Consider the following 18,757-nt stretch of genomic DNA (forward strand, 5'->3'; position numbering starts at 1 on the left):
TATTTTTATTACAAATTTCATCGTCAATTGACAACGAAATTATTCGCTATTTTTATAACAGACATATGTTCATCGTTAAAATTCATCATTAATCGACTGTTTTTTTAGTGTGATGATATGTATTAAATAATAGTAATAAAATTATTATTACTAAAATTTTAGTAATACTTTTTGTCATCAATACTTGTATTTCTGTAGTGTAATACAATAGAGTTATTGGAAAACATTAATCCAAATAGACCCATTGACAAAACATATTAACTACCTTCAGAATTAGGTCCATGGAACTTAAAACCTCGAAATAGAATTACACCACAAGCAATTCGCTAATGAGTTCTAGCAATTTCCCTAATTTATTGTTCTAATAAAACAAATGAATTGCATCAAGATTTTAAATCTACCCTTTTAAAATTTTGCTAAACCAGAGGGCAGATTTTTTTGGGTATCTCTTCAAGCCATGCTTATAGTCCACAAAGTATATGCCAAACCTCACAGTGTAGCCTGACCTCCATTCAAAGTTGTCTAACAAAGACCATGCGAAGTACCCTCTCACGTCCACACCCTCCCTACAGTCAAGCAAGACATAATGCCAATTAGAAACTGTACCATTTTATTCTCCATTATTGATTAAGAAAAAGAGAAAGGAAAGGAAAAACTTGATTGCTTGGTTAAGGTAGAAGAGATGCTGTTCAAAGTAGCTTGTTCTTGTATCATCCTTCAGTGCCTCTTCCAGTGGTAGGGTTTCATTGTTAACTTCATCAACTCCTGGTCAATTTACAAAACTCAGAAAAACACATTGGAAACATAAAGATAATATCAAGTATGCTAGAAAGGTTTTTTTTTTCTTCCATTTTTATCTTCAAAATTTTCTTTTTCACTTCGTTTAAAATTTTACAATCATCAAAATATCCCATTGAAAGTTTACACTCTTATTATTATTATTTTTTGACAATTAGATATCTAATTCTTCGAACTTACTAATCCTATATGAGACATTCTTAAAAATGATAAATTATTTTACATAAAGTGATTGTATTTTTTCTAGAATAATAATGCACAAAGTTGAGGAAAACAACTAACCGTTCTCAGTAATATATATCACTGGATTACTGTATTTGGTCTTCACATGGAGCAACAATTCTTTCAAACCTGGTGGATAAATGAACAGCCAATTTGAAGCAGCCTACAAATGAGGGGAAAAAACTTCAGTTTGATTCAAGAGGAAAAAGATCCTATTGACCCGGTCAAAAATTTAGTTCAACTTAGTGCTCTCCTCTAATAGAATCAGACCGGTTCAATAGGCTGGACCACCGGTCCAAGTCTACCAGCACTCCACAATGTTTAAAATAGATATGTAACTGTCTCACCTTAGGACCAATAAGAGCTCCATATCTCTCCCCTGTTTCAAAACATGGACAAGGTAAAAAGAACTCACTCACATTCTCAAAATAAATTAATATGAGGAAACTCAATTGTACCCTCCAAGTTACTTTTTAAAAATGTCATCAAGATATACTCCCTAGAGTTGAAAATTAAGCCACCAACAAGCAACAAGAAGATTAAGTTAATGGAATGATGATACAGCGCACTTATGATCTCATTTAAATTTGTCCTACCTGTTTGAATAACATGCAGGTCACTGTAGAAGGTAGGGTCTGCATCAGAGGATGGGTGATAGCTGTAGGTATACAGACTGGTGTAGTAATTGATTCCGATGAAATCAAATGATCCTTTTAGCATCTGGGACTGGCCTTCTGTGAACTTTGGCAATCTGTCTTTCACATCGGTCCTCATGCTTGTAGGGTAATCCCCTTGAGTTAAGGGGTCCATTAGCCTGTGTATGTAGAGACAGGTGAACCACAGACAGTTTTGGCTAATAAATAATGGTTTTTATTAGACTGTTCTTTTGTTTGATAATTATTAGCAATATATGTGATGATATCGTTGGTTTACTTACCATCCAAGCATGAAGTCAAGAGACCTGGAAGCAGCTTCATAGTCGGATTTTGTTCCATTGTAGGGTAGAAACCAATTGGAGCATAGGGCTATCCCTATTTTACCTTTTTGTGTAGCCTGAACTAACAATGTTCTATAAGTTAGATTAGTTACTAAACATGATTTCACGCAAAAGAAGATGCTACAAATTTATAGTCAGATGGTGATTGTTAGCTAGGTCGTGAAACTTCTATATCAGTTTTTGTTAGGCCACACAAGGATCGGGCACAGGTAGAGTGTTGACAAGGTTATTTGTACAAATCTTTACACATGATAAATGAAATATCAAGTGTCCACTCGAAGTGTCAAATGTTACCGAAAGCGTAAATGAAGAATTATCAAAGTTAGGACACTTGTTGAACTAGACTTATCCATGCTAGCATCTTTGCCTCTAAGTTCAGAGCTTTAGATTCACATGAAATCTTAATCTGATCGGAAGCTTGAAAAGCCATAGAATTGGGTACAATGAGAGCAGTACCTGGAATTTTTCTCTGAATAGAGTCACAGCAGTGGCATGAGCCAGAAGCTGATGATGAGTAATTGTATAGGGATCCCTACCCAAATTTGCAGCATGACACCTGACTGATGCCCAAGGAAAACACTGGCCTGTTTTATCACCATCAGGATACGCCATCAAAGCAAAAGTCCATGGCTCATTGAAGGTCATCCAGTGCTTCACCCTGTCCCCAAATTCCCTAAAGCAAACCTCAGCAAAATCCCTGAAGTCCTGTCTGAACCATAAAATAAAAAAGAAAAGGAGATGTTAATTTTCATGCTCAGATTTATCTAAAACTTAGGTGCAGGAATATATATACTCACACGATTAGTTGGCTTAAGAAACCTCCATATTTGTCTTCCAATCCTTGAGGAGTGTCCCAATGGAAGAGTGTCACAAATGGCTGCAAACCTGCAAATGATAAGAATTTCTTTTTCTATGAGAAAACAAAATGAAACTAATTAGATCAGTGTCAATGAAATCTTATCTGAGACCATTTGCTATGAGCTCGTTGATGAGGTTATTGTAATAATCAACTCCTTCCCTGTTTACTCCTCCTCTCATGCTTCCATCTGATATCAAATCACAAAGCATTTATATTTAGAGAGGAGAAATTTAAAAAAAAAATTTAAACTAGCTCAAAAATTACTTGGTAAAATCCTGGACCAAGAGATGGAAAACCTGTAAGCATCCATGCCCATTCCTTTCATGATGCTCACATCTTCCTGTGATTTGAACTAATTATTAACAGAAAGTTTAAATAAAGAGATTCATTGGAGCAAATCCTTTTTAGATGAAAAGGGGAAAAAAAACTACCTTGTATTGATGATATGAGTCAACTGCTATATCCCCATTGCTTCCATCAGCTATCAACTCTACTCAAGAACAAAGTCCTTTAAATGCAAATTGAATTAATGTGAGGAGCAAAAAGGGGAAAACAAAACCTGGATGCCTGTGAGTGAGAGTATCCCAAATGCTTGCTCCTCTGCCTCCTTCATTTGCAGCACCTTCATACTATCACCATTGAATTAACCAAAACAAAAAACCCCAAATAAATAAGAATTTTACAAATGCGTTTCTGTTTTTTACTTCTTCGAAAGCTTATTTGAGCAGAAGATCGAGCTATCCAAAAAAGGGATACCTGATATGCGGAGCTCGCGGTCCCAAAGATGAAACCTTTAGGGAAGGAGTGCCGATCGATCTGCAAAGCACTTGGTTTCTCATCGCTTTTAGCAGGCGTCGGCGATGTCATCGAACCCTTGATGATGAGATGAGGGAGAAGAAAGCAGCCGACGGAGAAGAGGAGGAGAAGAGGAAGACGAAGCCTTGTTGCAATCCGATTTCCATAAGCCATTATGGTTGCAGAAGTGGTTTGTTCTTGCATCTTCAATGGGTATTTTTGACTGAGTAGGAATTAGTAGGATAGGGAGTCTGGCGTCCGCATAGTTTGGTTTATTTGAATTTACATAAAAAAATAATTTTATTGCATGTAAAAATATTTAATTTGAATCTCATTCGGCATCCGTATCGGGGCCCACATGTCTGAGCACCTATAGACCAAGTTCGAGTTTTTCTTTTTTTTTTTTTTGTATTTTGTCAATTTTTGATATTTTAAAAATAATTTATTAAGAATCAGTATTCTAAAAAAAAAAAAATTGGGCCTGCTATGATTTATTGATATCAATAACACCTTTTCATTCAAAACATTTTTAAAAAGTAAAAAAAAAACTTCATTTGGAGAACAAAATAAACCTTAATGCAACTAAGAGATGCTTTGGTTGTTTAGAACGTAGAAATTACAAGCCAAAGAATTGCGATGATAACAACCACAACAACAGCAGAAAGAAACCAATGGCATGAACTCAAACTCCTGCCAAATTAAACAAAATTTGGGGCAGAGAAGGATATATATTGCATGGTGATCTTTCATCTTACATTTTGTCGATACAACTTGAAATGAATAAAGAGATGAAATCAGAATGAATAAACCTAATCTGGCATATAAACATCAGAGATGTTTATCCCCACCCCCTTCTTTATCCAAGCCAAGTTTTACGACTATCGGATACTAATGACAAAGTGTATTGATTACTTATTTCCAAGATAGAGCTGGGACATTTAGTGAATTGATGTTGCTGCATGTGGCTGTGCTCTGAATAGGAGGAGGGTTCCTAGGTCGCCTGACGGTACACTAACGGACGAGTTGCCGGTGTTGGTTGTCCCACCGGAGACGAGATTTGGGGCTGGAACAACCTCTGTAGCATTAGTATCTTTGAACTCCATCATGCCGTCTACAAAGCTCGCAACAACTACCTGCATAGAAGAGTTGGAGCAAGGAATGATCATAATTTTCATTGTAAATGACGACTCTTGCCCTCATATCATCCATAGTACTCGACAGATTTTGTAAAAGATGAAAACACTGGAAGCATCCTATGATGAACTGTGTTCGTTTTTTATACTAGCCATTGGTGGAATATGGTGCTGAAAGTTTAAAGAGCTAAGAAATTGATAGGATCAATTGGTTTATGATGCTTTAACATACCTGAACCCGTGATGCTGCTAGCAAAGACCCTGCTATTTGACCGCCTAAGACATTCCCCTTTGCATCAGCTAGTGAGACGCTCAATCTGCCCGTTAGGCTCTGCTGATCACCAGGATTTTCGAATGAACCCGTCAATGACAAGATCTCAAGCCAACCCTGAACACAAGCACACAGAATATGTATTATAACTGATTGGCAGGGCAAGCCCAAAATGAAAGAAAATCTAAGCTTCTTTTAAGTTTAACAATCAGGTCTAGGTTTCTGAATGTAAGCAACAAAGTGGACATCTTTCTTGCTATGCATCAGTTACTGACAGAAGACTGGCAATCGATAACTACGAATGTCATAATCAAGCATCTTCTTGCCAATACAAGTTGGATGTGTATCTTTGCAAACTATATCACCCAATACAGAAAATGATGAGACCACTAAAAGCAACAGTTGCTCAACAAACCTCGTAAGTTATCAGTCTACCACCAGATACGGTAGGGTGGACAATAGTTACTTTAGACGCAACACCAGTTGCTGAAATAATGCTGATGGTTTGTGATCGTAGCTGAGTAAATGACAAAATTTTTGCAAATACATCCTGCAACCAGATATTTCTTATTAATAGCAGACAAAGTGAACAACATGTGCATTGTTAGTTAAATTTTAAAATCAAAAGATCAACTCGAGTACATAACACCCGTTTTCAAATCATCTATTCGAAAACAATTAAACAAAGCTAATGAAGCAAATCTTGATAATAACTGATCATCCTTGGTATAGAAAATGGCCTCAATATGAAAAGAAGAAAATGGGGTTACTTACCTCTCCTTCTTTTACACGGATTAAAAGAAACCTTTGCAACTCTGCTGATTCTGTAGATCCTAGTTCAAATTTTAGAGATAAGGAGATCAAATTACTGGAATATGCAGTGAACGATTTACAACAAATGCAATAAACCCAAATATGAAAAAAAAAACACTAAAAGTAAGAAAGTATGAATCACACAGAACAGGTCACAATCCTATATGTCATCATTAGTAAAACTACACAAAAGTGTATCACCCTTTGAAGTTAAGAATGTGTTTTAGACAGGAATACAATCTAAGTCAAAAACATAAGATTTACCATGCGTTTTCTTGTCATTGATAGAGTAAAATTCCCCTATAAAATAAACAACTTGGCTTCGAGCATCCTTGGGATGTTCAAGCAAGAATCGAGCATATGCAACTAACACAATTGTCACACAGAGTCTAACTCCACCAAAGCATATATATGGATTAACTGCTTCATGAAACTGCTAATGACTGAGGAAAATACAGAGATTTACCTCGAGCAACCATTTGCTGTTTCTTGCAAGAACCAAGTGGACGGCCCCGTCTCTTGGGAGCGTTCATCATTCCAGAAGTAGACAATAAAGCAGATGGTTGTGAAGGGGCCAAGACAGAGCCATCTGGTCCGTACTTCCTGGGCCGCCCTCGCTTCCGCTTAGCTTCTGGCTCTCCTGTGTTCGAGTTCGGACTATTGGCTGTTTGAGCTATGGAGCTACAACCAATGGCCTCGGGAATGCCTCCTCCACCACTGTTTCCTTGATAAGAAGGCGACGGCTGAGGATGAGCAGCGGATGAACTGCTTAGCAACCTCAAGAACGATGGGTCATCGGATAAGCAGGATAATGGCCCGCCGTGCATCGCCAACGACTGCTCCATCGTCGGATTACTCTGCAAATTGACTAAGGAGGATTCTGTAGTATTCGCAATGCTTTGTTCTGGACTCCCTTCCATGGCCTCTAAATGCAGTATCTAACAGAAAAATGAACTCTTCTGCAAGATTCACAAAATCCAAGAATTCCAGTAGGGTTCTACAGAGGAAGAAGATCGAACAGGAGAGCCTCTTCTCAACCAGAAATTTTAACCCTCCGAAAGGAAGCAACGCGAAGAGGCAGGAACTACTCCGAGCAATCAATATGTCTGCAATATTCCCAAAACCCTGAATCCCTTTATATTGCCCAGCGAATTCGGCAAAAAAACAAAAAAAACAAGAAAAAATCTACCAAATTGTAGAAATAAAAAAAAAAAAAAAATCTAAGACCAGGTAAACGAACCAATTGCCAGATCAGCCTGAAAATTTCTCTTTTCCATCACAAATATGGCTAAAAAAACATGATTTTAGCCGATAATTTAGGGGGGAAATAAAAGAAGTGATTTCAAAGGGAAAACATTAAAACATTATAAAACTCACAATAAAAACAGATTCAATAAATATTAGATACTAATTCTTAATTCTTTTAATTTTAAAATTTTTATACAATTAATTATGTTAAATCAAACCAATATTTTATATGTCAAATTAAATAAAAAAATAATTTATTTAGTAAATATGATAATTAAAATCAAATAAATTATTGTTTTAATCGATTTAAAATTAATTTAATGTATTATATTTAATAGATTATGATATTATTTAGAAAATTAGAAATAAATTTTAAGGAACAAAACTAATTATTTGTCTGTTCTCACTTTTCTTCTCGTCCTGATTCCATGCCACCTCTCCGCTCATGCCGCTCGCACCGCACCACCTACTCGCTGTTACCGCTTGCTGCCGTTGTCCTTCGCAACTCGTCTGTCTGCAACTCCTCTTCTCTCGTCTCTTCTCTCTCTCTCATTTCTTCTCGCTTTCGCTGCTCCCTCTCTGTTTTAGTGTCTGCCGCACGCCACTGAAGCCAAGATCATCTCACATGCCGCCCGGCAGGCAGAAGAGGCAGTGCCGATCACTTGATTTCGGAGCGCAAGACACCACGGCTTCGCCAACAGAGAGGACCATCTTGTCCTGGCCGATGAGCTCTGTGAAGTTTGCTAGTTGGAGATTCTGAATCACCACTAGGCCAGGGTTCGCAAAACAAGCTGGAGATCAGATATGAACACCACATGGATCAATTTATGAAGGAATTTGGTTTGTTGCACTAATTATTATGTGTTCTTAGATTGCAATTCTACTACTAACACGTATAGATTCTGGGAACATGCTTCAATATTCGATGTGTGCAGCGAGAAAACAGGACATAAGTCAACTGGGATAAGTACACTGCATGAGATCAAAATGTGGGGAGGAAACGTAACTTTTAATCCATCCACTATAAAAGGAAGGCATATTTACAAAGCAAAGCATCGAGTGTACAACCTGTAGATCCTCCATTTGAAATGTTGTGGCCAAATTGGACACTTTTTTTTTAAATACATGCCTATATGATCCGCCTCTAAGGGGCAATGCTAACTTAAAATGTCTTCAAATGTTGAACTACAGGAGTCTAAGCGACTTTAGCTGCTGAATATGCTCTTGTGGTAGCTGTGGCGGGCACCAATCTGTGCCCTCGTTATCGACATCTTCAACGACGTACTCCTGATGTAGATGATTATAGTCTCACATTACTTTCCAAGGCCATTCAAAAGTGAACATGGAGATTATTATTTAACACTGAGGGAAATCTAACTCACTTTTGTTAGCATTCGTTTAGCGAGTATATGGTAGTGGCGCTGCCAGATTCGTTGGCCGACCATCGTTGCAACAAGAACACTGTAGAATATGCCAATGACAGTGAAGAGCCCAAGAACAACAAGTGCTACGATAAAAAGTAATGGTAGTCCAGCTTCGCCAGCCCCTCCCAAGCATCCACATTCTCCAGCTGTACTCGCACAACTCTCGAAGCATGTAGTGCAGTCAGTCCACATACAAAGAGTTCCAGGGAGATGACAGTCGGCATACATTCTGAAACAACAAAAATGAAACAATATTACGGAGAAAGTACATGGGCATGCATGATGAAGAAATTGGGGAGAAAGAAAGGCATTTTTTTTTTGTTTAACGGTTGTTGTACGTATAAACAGAAATGACTGTGTATGACAAATTGCAGTGACTTCATAAATCTCAAAAGTTATAGGACTAAAGAAAAATAGTTGCAAACCCAGGTTGACAGCAACAAAGGCACAACTCTCTACATGGCTGAGCCAGATCATTACGCACTCTTCGATCATAGCAGGTAATAAAGCATCCAGATAACCCAAGCAGAGCAAAAAATAATAGCGCCCCTGCATTTATGGACAAGATTCATTAGGAAAATAAGCATAAATGAGATGCAATGATGTTTCTAAAAACCAAGTATGAATAGATAGATAAGTATAATATATTGGTTTATAGTGGAAATGAGTTGTCACAAACAATTTGATAATGGGAATATAGTTCTGACTATAGTTGGAGATACCATAGTTTGAGTTACTAATGGGAATATCCTAGTGCTTATTGAGTTACATAGTTGGATATAACCGATGAGTTGCATGAGAAACCCTACGAGTAAATTACTGATCCAATTTAAATTCTAAGAAGATAGGCCTGATTCAAAAAATTGTTGAGTAAAAGCATGGTTTTAACTATGATGGTTTTAACTAGGATGGCTTCAAAAACACATGTATGTATCATGCATAAAATTGAAATGACTTGCTTTGTCCTATTTGATATTAGATCCAAATAACATTCAAACAAACCGCATATATAGTATAAACTAATTTCACTGTCAAATCCCCAAGCCAACCGCAACCAATTGTCTTGAGAATGATCAATCAAGTAGACCACATATGCCAATAGAGAGACTATCTGTCCAAAGTTCACACAATAATGATCAGCAACAAACAAATTTGTTAAAAATTTAAAAGTACATCATAAATGGGATGAAGTTCATGCTTACAAGTTGAACGGCTGCAAATACAACTAGTATATCTCTAGTGACGAAGAACCGAAATTTCAAAACTCTCCATTTCCTATCTACATGAACATGAACCCTCAAATAATAAGGAGCCTTGCAGGTCGTGCAATGCGCAAATGCAAAACCTTCCTGAGAAACAAAGCATGATAGTCATTAGCTACACTGTAGCATGCTTCATTGTAAAATTATTGACTGAAACAAAAACACAGCATTCACTAAAATATATGACTCAGTGTGGAGCACCAAAACACATGTTTGACAGAGGAAGTGTGATTCTGATCTTGTCCACATGTTTGACTCAGTGTGGAGCACCAAAACACATCTTACTTGATGACAAACTGATGGTGTGGACATGCCTCTTCTAGCTGCAACTTGATCCTTCCACTGTGTCTGTCTTCCTAATGGCTACAATGCACCATAATACTCACAAATCCATGAAAGCTTGTCCACCCTCATTCAAACCCTACCTGCAATGACCCATTTGCAAAGCAAGAAATCCAAACTTCCAATTACAGATTCTGATCATTGCTCTAAGCAAGATTCGTCCATTAATGTCAACCGCAACTAGATACCCTGCTGATCATGTGCATTGCCTAAGAGGTCTATCAACCATCAATAATTCAAGGAGCTTCAGGCTCCTATCTTCACTAGGTTCCACTCCGTTAAGACTGCCATCGGCACTTGTGTGAGCTACTGCAAGTTGTCTTTGTGCCTCCATCTCATGATGGACGAGAGAGCAGCCGGGCATGTTCGTGATGGACGAGAGAGGAGCGAGTTAGAATCACACGCCGTCACCTAAAAAGATGATTAAAAAGCTGATCGCAAAATGAGATTATTATACAATGGCAAAAAGCACTGTTTTAACTCATTCAATCAAGTATCAGATATCTGAATTCTTTTCTAGAAGATAGAAAAAGTTCTGTTTAGGTTAGGTTCTGGCTCTTGTCCAACTGTCGAGCTCGTTAGGCTGGCTACACGGTTATGATGAGAGGAGAGGCAACCCTGGCGAGATGAAACGAACATACAATTGCTCCAGTCTCTTTTAATAGAATCACATTTTTTGCATAAAATGGATGAAAATTAAAACTACAAAAAACTAAACATCTGGAAATTGAATCTACCAAAAACTCCCATCAAGGAAATTGAAACTCCCAGAAACTTCATATCAATAAATTGGAACCACCAGAAAATGACCTGAAAATTGACCATCAGGAAATTGAAAAAACTCCTGAAACTCCAAGAATCTCCCTTAAACTACCTATAAGGAAATGATTGTCAAATTGATGTTAAATCATGAAAATAACGACCCAAAACCAACTGAATGAGCTTAAAAATCAAATGAAGCAAAAGAGAACGGAAATGGAAAAGAGGACATTTGAACCACTAGAATCAGGATTTGGCAATCATGAAATTGAAGAATTGATTTGCTTAACAATTTCTAGTACTATTCATCCGCACTTAAAAGGGAGACATGAAAGTACGGTACGAAACCCGTGTTTTTAGCCTCGACTCACTTTTCCCTAGGCAAAGAGTCCAAAAGTGGGATAGAAAGTGAGAAACCCGTGTTTTTAGCCTCGACTCCTTTTCCCTAGGCAAAAGGAGTCCCGCTTGGATTGAAAGTATGAAACCCCGTATTTTGGGCCTCGACTCACTTTCCCTTCAGTAAATTAATCGAGGTCTTGTCGAAAGTAAGAAACCCCGTCTTTTTTTGCCTCGACTCACTTTGCCTTCAATGATTCATTGTCAAGTTGGAAAGAAAGTAAGAAACCCCGTGTTTTAGGTATAAAACCCATTTCCCTTCAGTAAATGGACAACTGAATTTAAAGAAAGTAAGAAACCCCATGTTTTGGGCATAAAACCACTGAAATCTGAGACTTTAATCTGAATCAGACGCCATAAGTATGAACTCCGAGGGTTTACCTCCGTCCTGAATCAGACTGGTATACTGGCTTCCTCTTTTCGACTGGTTAATACGAATAGAATAAGATTCATCTGACTGTCTTCCTCTTTTCGACTGGTTAATACGAATAAATGAATCAGAATCAGACTGGTTTCCTCTTTTGTTTGCAACAGGTATATAATGAGTAGATCAATCCTCTATATGAGAACACGAGGTTCTTGAATTAAACTTTATCGAGGAAGCTCCGCCCAAAGAAGCTTAGCCAAGAGTTGTCTGGAATGGGCACGCGAAGCAGGTAAACGGCAGCCTAAGATAGGAATGAAAGCTCAAAAGTTAACTCAAGTACGGGATCTGTAGATGCAATATGCTTAACACATGCTCCTCTCCTCCTTTTTACTCGGATATTGAATTCCAGTTTTGATCTAGTAGCTGCCGGACCCAATGAGCTGGGCAATATAGGGACGTAGCATTGTGCGGGACCTGCCCGAGCCAGTAATCTGCAGCAGTGAAAGATCCTTAATTAATGCTCCAAAACGAAGGAGTTCAATTGAAGAGAAGAATAGAATCATGCATCAGCGAACGAGAGAATCCAAATTGCGGGGTTCCAGCTTTCCAATGTTATTAGTTTAGTTCGCTTCAGATATAAGTGTCTATTTCTATAATTCTATAATATGCACATGCCTCATAAACAATAAACATGACTTTAAAAGACCCTATCCTATGAAAACAAACAGAGCTTCAAAAGAGCAAACCCATCTTATGATGCAACACTTAAAAAGACCCTATCCTATGAAAACAAAGAGAGCATTTCGAGATCTTGAAAAGAGAGCTTCAAAATAACATTTTGATACTGAACACCTCTTGTTAAGCAACATGTTTCAAAATGGCATTTCGATACGAGCCACTTTTCCTAGGTAAAAAAGTTCAAAACAGCATTTCGAGATCTTGAAAAGAGCTTAAACAGAGCCTTTCGAGCTTCAAAAGAGCATTTAAGAGCCTTTCGAGACAGTTTACTCTTCCATGTCAGCCCCCACCTCCTCCCGGTTCATCACTCTGTAAACCAATTCTTTTTTCTCTCGGCATCAATGTAGACAGTTGTGTGTTCATCAATCTCTCCCTTTATCAGCATTCTGGATAGATGAGTCACGACTTTCTTCTCTAGCCATCTTCTAATCAGTCTTGCACCATATACCTGGAGTAAGACAGACAAAGAGATTCTATTAGCTCTCAGTTTTCTTGGTTGATCATTGAAATAGATACAATCGGGTAATATGTGCTTACTAGATCATAATCCGACAACACTATATCCAAAGCAGCATCTGTCACTTCCAATGTAACGCCCCCCGCTAGCCGAACAGCAACATCTTTCATTTGGAGTCTAGCCACCTTCCTCAATTGCTCGGGCGATAGCGGGTCAAAGATAATTATTTCATCTAGACTACTCAGCAGCTCAGGCCTAAAATGTCTCCTCACCTGCACGATCAAGATTACAAAATGATAGTTAGATTCATGGAATTGTTTAACAATGCGATGAAGACTGAAAATGAAAATATATTTTTTTAAGGTACCGCTAGCAGAACTAGCTCACGAGCCTTCTGCATTGAAATTTCACCGACTAGTCCAGCAATAAGATGCTCGCCGCCGAGGTTAGAAGTCACGATAATAACAGTGTTTGTAAAGTCCACGGTCCCTTGTCCATCGGTTAATCTACCAATATCGAGAACTTTGAGAAGCGTATTGAAGACGGCAATGTGAGCCTTCTCCACTTCGTCAAAGAGGATAACACTATATGGTCTGCGTCTCACCGCTTCAGTCAGTTGCCCACCTTCCACATGGCCAACATACCTAAAATCAAATTAATAAGAAACCAATTTAGCATCATCAAGATACTAACGAAGCAAATATACGAGGATACCAATTTCGAAGCTAAAATCAAACTAATGAGAAACTAATTAACATCATCGAGATGCTAAAATGATATGAAGAAACAAATAAGAGCAACCAACAATTATGAGACCACTACACGTACCCTGTTGGAGCACCAATCAAGCGTGACACAGAGTGTTGCTCCATGTATTCCGACATATCGATGCGAATAAGAAGGTTCTCATCATCGAATAGTTGCTCTGCTAGAGCCTTAGCTAGTTCTGTCTTACCCACGCCAGTTGGACCAAGGAAGAGGAATGAACCAGTTGGTTGTTGCGGGCGACCTAGACCAGCTCCAGATCGAAGCACTGCCTCTGCGACTGCATCAACCGCCTGATTTTGGCCAACCACTCTCTTGTGTAATCTCTCAGCAAGGCCAATTAGCCATTCCTTCTCATTTTGCCCAAGCCTAGTCACTGGTATTCCTATCCATCGACTGACCACCTATCCAAGGCATCAAAAACTCTCAGTAACAGGATTCATGGATAACCACAATGTTAAGCAATTGAACTTTGAAGTCATACCTCTGCAATATACTCAGGCCCAACAGTCTCGGTCAGCATCAAATTCTCAGTGGCGTCTCCCTCACCCTCAAGCCTTGCAATAGCATTGTCAACGGTTTGCAGTTCATAATAATTATCTGCAGCACATGCCAATTCCATACTGCGTTCAGCTTCCTGCATAGTGTACAGAAATTCTTCCCGACGTTGCTTCAACCTTCGAAGCTCATCAATTCTATCTTTCTCTTTCTTGTACTTCATAATTAATGGTTGCAATTTATTCATCAAATCATCCAACTCTTTCTTCACCTGTATTGCGTTGAAGAACACATGTAAGGTGACATGCCGCATAGTGAAAAAAAGAGTAAATCTTAAGGTCTATGGTGCAATAGATATTCACCTTTACTAGCCTTGCTTTGCTAGCTTTGCCCTTCTCTTTCTCAAGAGCAAGCAATTCAACTTTCAACTGAATCCTTTTCCTCTTCAAACTATCAATCTCCTCTGGCTGACTATCAAGTTGTACCCTCACATTTGCACAAGCTTCGTCAACTAAGTCGATTGCCTTACCAGGAAGGCGTCGGCCTGTCAAAAGCGTTAAGACAACACTCAGATGGCTACAACTGCAAGATGTTAATTTCTTTAAACCAAAAACATTTCACAATGTGGTATATACATTGAACACAAAAGAGTCGAACGAAGATCATAATCAAGTTAGATGCTCCAGGTGTAGAAGCTTTAAAAATATTAGCAATTAGGTTCTCTACTGCCTAAGACAATTCAAATTTGCCCAAGCTGCTATTTTGTTGATTCAAGTAGTTCTCATAAGCTTAACACTAGTACCAGTTAATTTGTCGAAGTTCATCTATCGGTTTGAAACATTAGAAGCCCATATAGAAAACAAGATTTTCATTGACTGCAATAGAACAATTCATAACCCTAAACTATGGTATTCCTACTAACCCAAACGCACAATCAGGAAAAAAATTAGCTAAATTGTTCATTGTTTTAATCAAGAAAAAGGTGTTCGATGAACATTTCTATAGCTTAGAGAAAAAGTTTAGAAACATACCAGTTGTGTATCGGCTGGAGAGCTGAGCTGCAATCACAAGAGCCCTGTCCTGGATTCGAACACCATGATGTCCTTCGTACCTCTCTTTAAGACCACGCAGAATGCTAATGGTGTCGGCAACGCCAAGCTCAGCAACATACACTTGCTGGAATCGACGCTCGAAGGCGGCATCTTTCTCGACATATTTCCTGTACTCCGCTAACGTGGTTGCTCCGATACAACGCGATTGGCCGCTAGCGAGCATTGGTTTCAAGAGATTCGCAGAGTCCATGGAACCCTCAATGCACCCGGTGCCGAACACAAGGTGGATTTCATCGATGAACAGAATTACTTTTCCATCGGCCTCTTCCACTTCGTTGAGAACTGCCTTCAGGCGCTCCTCGAACTCCCCACGGTACTTGGCACCCGCAACAAGTGCGCCCATGTCGAGCGCCACTAGGTGAACTTCAAGAAGATTGCTCGGTACATTGCCCCTCAAGATTCGCTGCGCAAGGCCTTCAACGACGGCCGTCTTACCGACACCAGGCTCGCCAATAAGGACGGGATTGTTCTTTGTCCTCCACGAAAGAATTCGGATGACACGATGAATCTCCTCGTTGCGTCCGATCACAGGATCGAGCTTCCGTGCAAGATCTCGGCCATAGGTCTTGAGGGCCTGGAAATTGGAGTCCCCGGAAGCGCGCTCAACTTTTTTACCCTCGCGGAGCTTCCGACGAACCCTAGAAGGGCTTATTCCTGCTTTCCTGAGACAATCGGCTATCTCATTGTCCTCAAGAAGACCGAGAATGAGCTGTTCGGCAAGGAGAGAGTCCCGCTGGAGGACAGAGCACGCTTGAAGATCATCATGAGAGACGTCGAAGAGGAGATAAAGTCTGGCGGTGGGAATCAGAAAGTGATTTTCTTGAGAGCGGTCATAACAACACGCTCAAAGGACTTCGCAGCAAAGTCGTTGGCGCCTCCAGAAGCATTGGCAAGGGCTTGATTGAGCAATGGCCAACGTCGACAGCGAGAGTGGAGGCGACATGGAGAGGGGTGGCCTCGATGTGGCCCGATTCGCGGGCTAGAAAGAAGGCGGCAATCATTACCTCTTCACACTACAAAAATAATACCGATTAGCGACCGAAATTTCGGTCGCTAATCGATCGTTAATCGGATTTAGCGACCGATTAATGATCGACAAAATCATAAAAAATATCGTCATAATTCGATTTAGCGACCGAATTTCATTTCGGTCGCTAATTAGCGACCAAATTTCATTTCGGTCGCTAATTAAGCGATCGAATTTCATTTCGATCTCTAATTAGCGATCGAATTGGAATTGGATCTCTAAAATTAGCGATCGAATTCAAATTCGGTCGCTAATTTTAGCAACCAAAATGAAATTCGATCGCTAATTTTAGCGACCAAAATGAAATTCGGTCGCTAATTTTAGTGGCCGATTTCAAATTCGGTCACTAAATTTAGCGATCGAGAAGCGCTAATTCCTGCTTCATTGAGACAATCGGCTATCTGAGAGTCCTCAAGAAGGCCGAGAATGAGCTGGTCGACGGCAAGGAGAGAGTCCCCGCGGAACTTCATGGAGGACTGAGCACGGTGGAAGACCATCGTGAGAGACGTCGAAGAGGAGATAAAGTCTGGCGGTGGGGATCGGGAAGTGATTTTCTTGAGAACGGTCGTAACAACACGCTCAAAGGACTTCGTAGCAAAGTCGCTGGCGCCTCCAGAAGCATTGGCAAGGGCCTGATTGAGCAATCCACCAACGTCGATGGCGAGAGCGAAGGCGATGTGGAGAGGGGTGGCCTCGATGTGGCCCGATTCACGGGCTAGAAAGAAGGCGGCAGTCATTACCTCTTTACACTACAAAAATAATACCGATTAGTGATTGAAATTTCGGTCGCTAATCGGTCGTTAATCGGATTTAGCGACCGATTAATGACCGAAAAAAAATCATAAAAATACCGTCATAATTTGATTTATCGATCGAATTTGATTTCGGTCGCTAAAATTAGCGACCGAATTGGAATTCGATCGCTAAAATTAACGATCGAATTCAAATTCGATCGCTAATTTTAGCGACCAAAATGAAATTCGGTCGCTAATTTTACTGACCGAATTCAAATTCGGTCACTAAATTTAGCGATCGAGAAGCGCTGATTCCTGCTTCATTGAGACAATCGGCTATCTGAGAGTCCTCAAGAAGACCGAGAATGAGATGGTCGACGGCAAGGAGAGAGTCCCCGTGGAACTTCATGGAGGACTGAGAACGGTGGAAGACCATCGTGAGAGACGTTGAAGAGGAGATAAAGTCTGGCGATGGGGATCGGGAAGTGATTTTCTTGAGAGCGGTCGTAACAACACGCTCAAAGGACTTCGCAGCAGAGTCGCTGGCGCCTCCAGAACCATTGGCAAGGGCCTGATTGAGCAATCTGCCAACGTCGGCAGCGAGAGCGGAGGCGACGTGGAGAGGGGTGGCCTTGATGTGGCCTGATTCGCGGGCTAGAAAGAAGGCGACAGTCATTACCTCTTTACGCTACAAAAATAATACCGATTAGCGACTGAATTTCATTTCGGTCGCTAATTAGCGACCGAATTGGAATTCGGTCGCTAAAATTAGCGATCGAATTCAAATTCGGTCGCTAATTTTAGCGACCAAAATGAAATTCGATCGCTAATTTTACTGACCGAATTCAAATTCGGTCACTAAATTTAGCGATCGAGAAGCGTTGATTCCTGCTTCATTGAGACAATCGGCTATCTGAGAGTCCTCAAGAAGGCCGAGAATGAGCTGGTCGACGGCAAGGAGAGAGTCCACGGAACTTCATGGAGGACTGAGCACGGTGGAAGACCATCGTGAGAGATGTCGAAGAGGAGATAAAGTCTGGCGGTGGGGATTGGGAAGTGATTTTCTTGAGAGCGGTCGTAACAACACACTCAAAGGACTTCGCAGCAGTCATGGGCGGAGCTTACATGGGCCCAGTGTGGGCAGTTGCCCACACTGAGCCCTTTTGCCCTACTTTTCGCCTCTTCCTCTTCTCATCGAACGACAACCCACGCTCCTCTTCCTCTTCGCCGTCACCGTCGCCTACTCGCCTTCATCTCCGGCCAAGCTACTCCTTCGTCTTCGCCGTTGCCTACCTCGCCGTAGCAAAGTTCGTCTCCACTCTCCACGCTCCTCTTCGTCTTCGCCGGCGGTGGCGGTGGCCCACGCCCCACGGCCACGGGATCGCCTCGCCTTCATCTCCGGCCAAGCTAGATCGGTTCCCCAATCCTCCTCCACTTCTAGATCCACACACCTCTGGTTTGCTCCCTGCTTCTCCTGCCGTCCTCTTATTCCGGTCCTTATTTTGCTCTTTTAGGTTGATTTCTTGCTTGATCAATGTGGGAAATAATGTTTGTTTTTGAACTTTTTTTTTCATGAGATCCTGACTTGTTTCGTCATCGATTTGGCATATTTCATAGGTTTCATGTGGATCGTTCTTAGGGTCGATTAATAGGTTTCATGCGGATTACATTCTTGGCATCTGAATGAGGGCATTTGAATTCTCTAGTTCTGCATCTGTGTCTTATAGTTTCATTCGAGCC

General features: G+C 40.3%; 2 protein-coding genes and 1 pseudogene across 2 annotated transcripts; all 3 read right to left on the bottom strand.

The window, feature by feature from the left end:
• Positions 1–271: 271 nt before the first annotated feature.
• LOC141846955 (beta-glucosidase 13-like) lies at positions 272–9,567 on the bottom strand. Its single transcript, XM_074734992.1, has 16 exons — positions 9,563–9,567; positions 8,986–9,109; positions 8,636–8,789; positions 3,633–3,710; positions 3,436–3,505; positions 3,308–3,366; positions 3,141–3,216; positions 2,986–3,063; positions 2,815–2,902; positions 2,474–2,726; positions 1,958–2,073; positions 1,617–1,834; positions 1,368–1,399; positions 1,081–1,183; positions 657–765; positions 272–566 (listed from the first exon to the last, which is right to left on the bottom strand). The coding sequence occupies exons 3-16, from the start codon at positions 8,786–8,788 to the stop codon at positions 398–400; spliced, it is 1,602 nt and encodes a 533-aa protein (XP_074591093.1). The 5' UTR covers position 8,789; positions 8,986–9,109; positions 9,563–9,567; the 3' UTR covers positions 272–397.
• On the bottom strand, positions 4,584–6,808 carry LOC141848209 (AT-hook motif nuclear-localized protein 10-like; annotated as a pseudogene).
• Positions 9,568–12,559: 2,992 nt separating the features above from the next.
• Positions 12,560–17,693, bottom strand: LOC141825619 (chaperone protein ClpB1-like). Its single transcript, XM_074713004.1, has 9 exons — positions 17,304–17,693; positions 16,617–17,032; positions 15,176–15,885; positions 14,507–14,688; positions 14,131–14,415; positions 13,710–14,050; positions 13,249–13,525; positions 12,962–13,153; positions 12,560–12,872 (listed from the first exon to the last, which is right to left on the bottom strand). Exons 1-9 carry the CDS (start codon positions 17,691–17,693, stop codon positions 12,729–12,731), a joined length of 2,937 nt encoding a protein of 978 aa, XP_074569105.1. The 3' UTR covers positions 12,560–12,728.
• Between the last annotated feature and the right edge of the window lie 1,064 nt (positions 17,694–18,757).

The sequence above is a fragment of the Curcuma longa genome, chromosome 1, assembly GCF_044706935.1.
Source record: "Curcuma longa cultivar G26 ecotype Majalengka, Jawa Barat chromosome 1, ITB_CL_G26_1.1, whole genome shotgun sequence".
Classification (NCBI taxonomy): Eukaryota; Viridiplantae; Streptophyta; class Magnoliopsida; order Zingiberales; family Zingiberaceae; genus Curcuma; species Curcuma longa.

Excerpts from the sequence above, each read along its gene's own strand:
- LOC141846955 (XM_074734992.1), bottom strand. The coding sequence starts at position 8,788 with ATGTATGCCGACTGTCATCTCCCTGGAACTCTTTGTATGTGGACTGAC. Across the intron at positions 3,711-8,635 it reads TTTTTATCGTAGCACTTGTT|AAACCAAGTGCTTTGCAGAT; the intron begins GTTCTTGGGCTC and ends AAAAGCGATGAG. Across the intron at positions 2,074-2,473 it reads TATTCAGAGAAAAATTCCAG|GCTACACAAAAAGGTAAAAT; the intron begins GTACTGCTCTCA and ends TTGTTAGTTCAG.
- LOC141825619 (XM_074713004.1), bottom strand. The coding sequence starts at position 17,693 with ATGACTGTCGCCTTCTTTCTAGCCCGCGAATCAGGCCACATCAAGGCC. Across the intron at positions 15,886-16,616 it reads AATTTAGTGACCGAATTTGA|GAAGCTCCGCGAGGGTAAAA; the intron begins AATCGGCCACTA and ends TAGGGTTCGTCG. Across the intron at positions 14,416-14,506 it reads GCAAAGCAAGGCTAGTAAAG|GTGAAGAAAGAGTTGGATGA; the intron begins GTGAATATCTAT and ends AACGCAATACAG.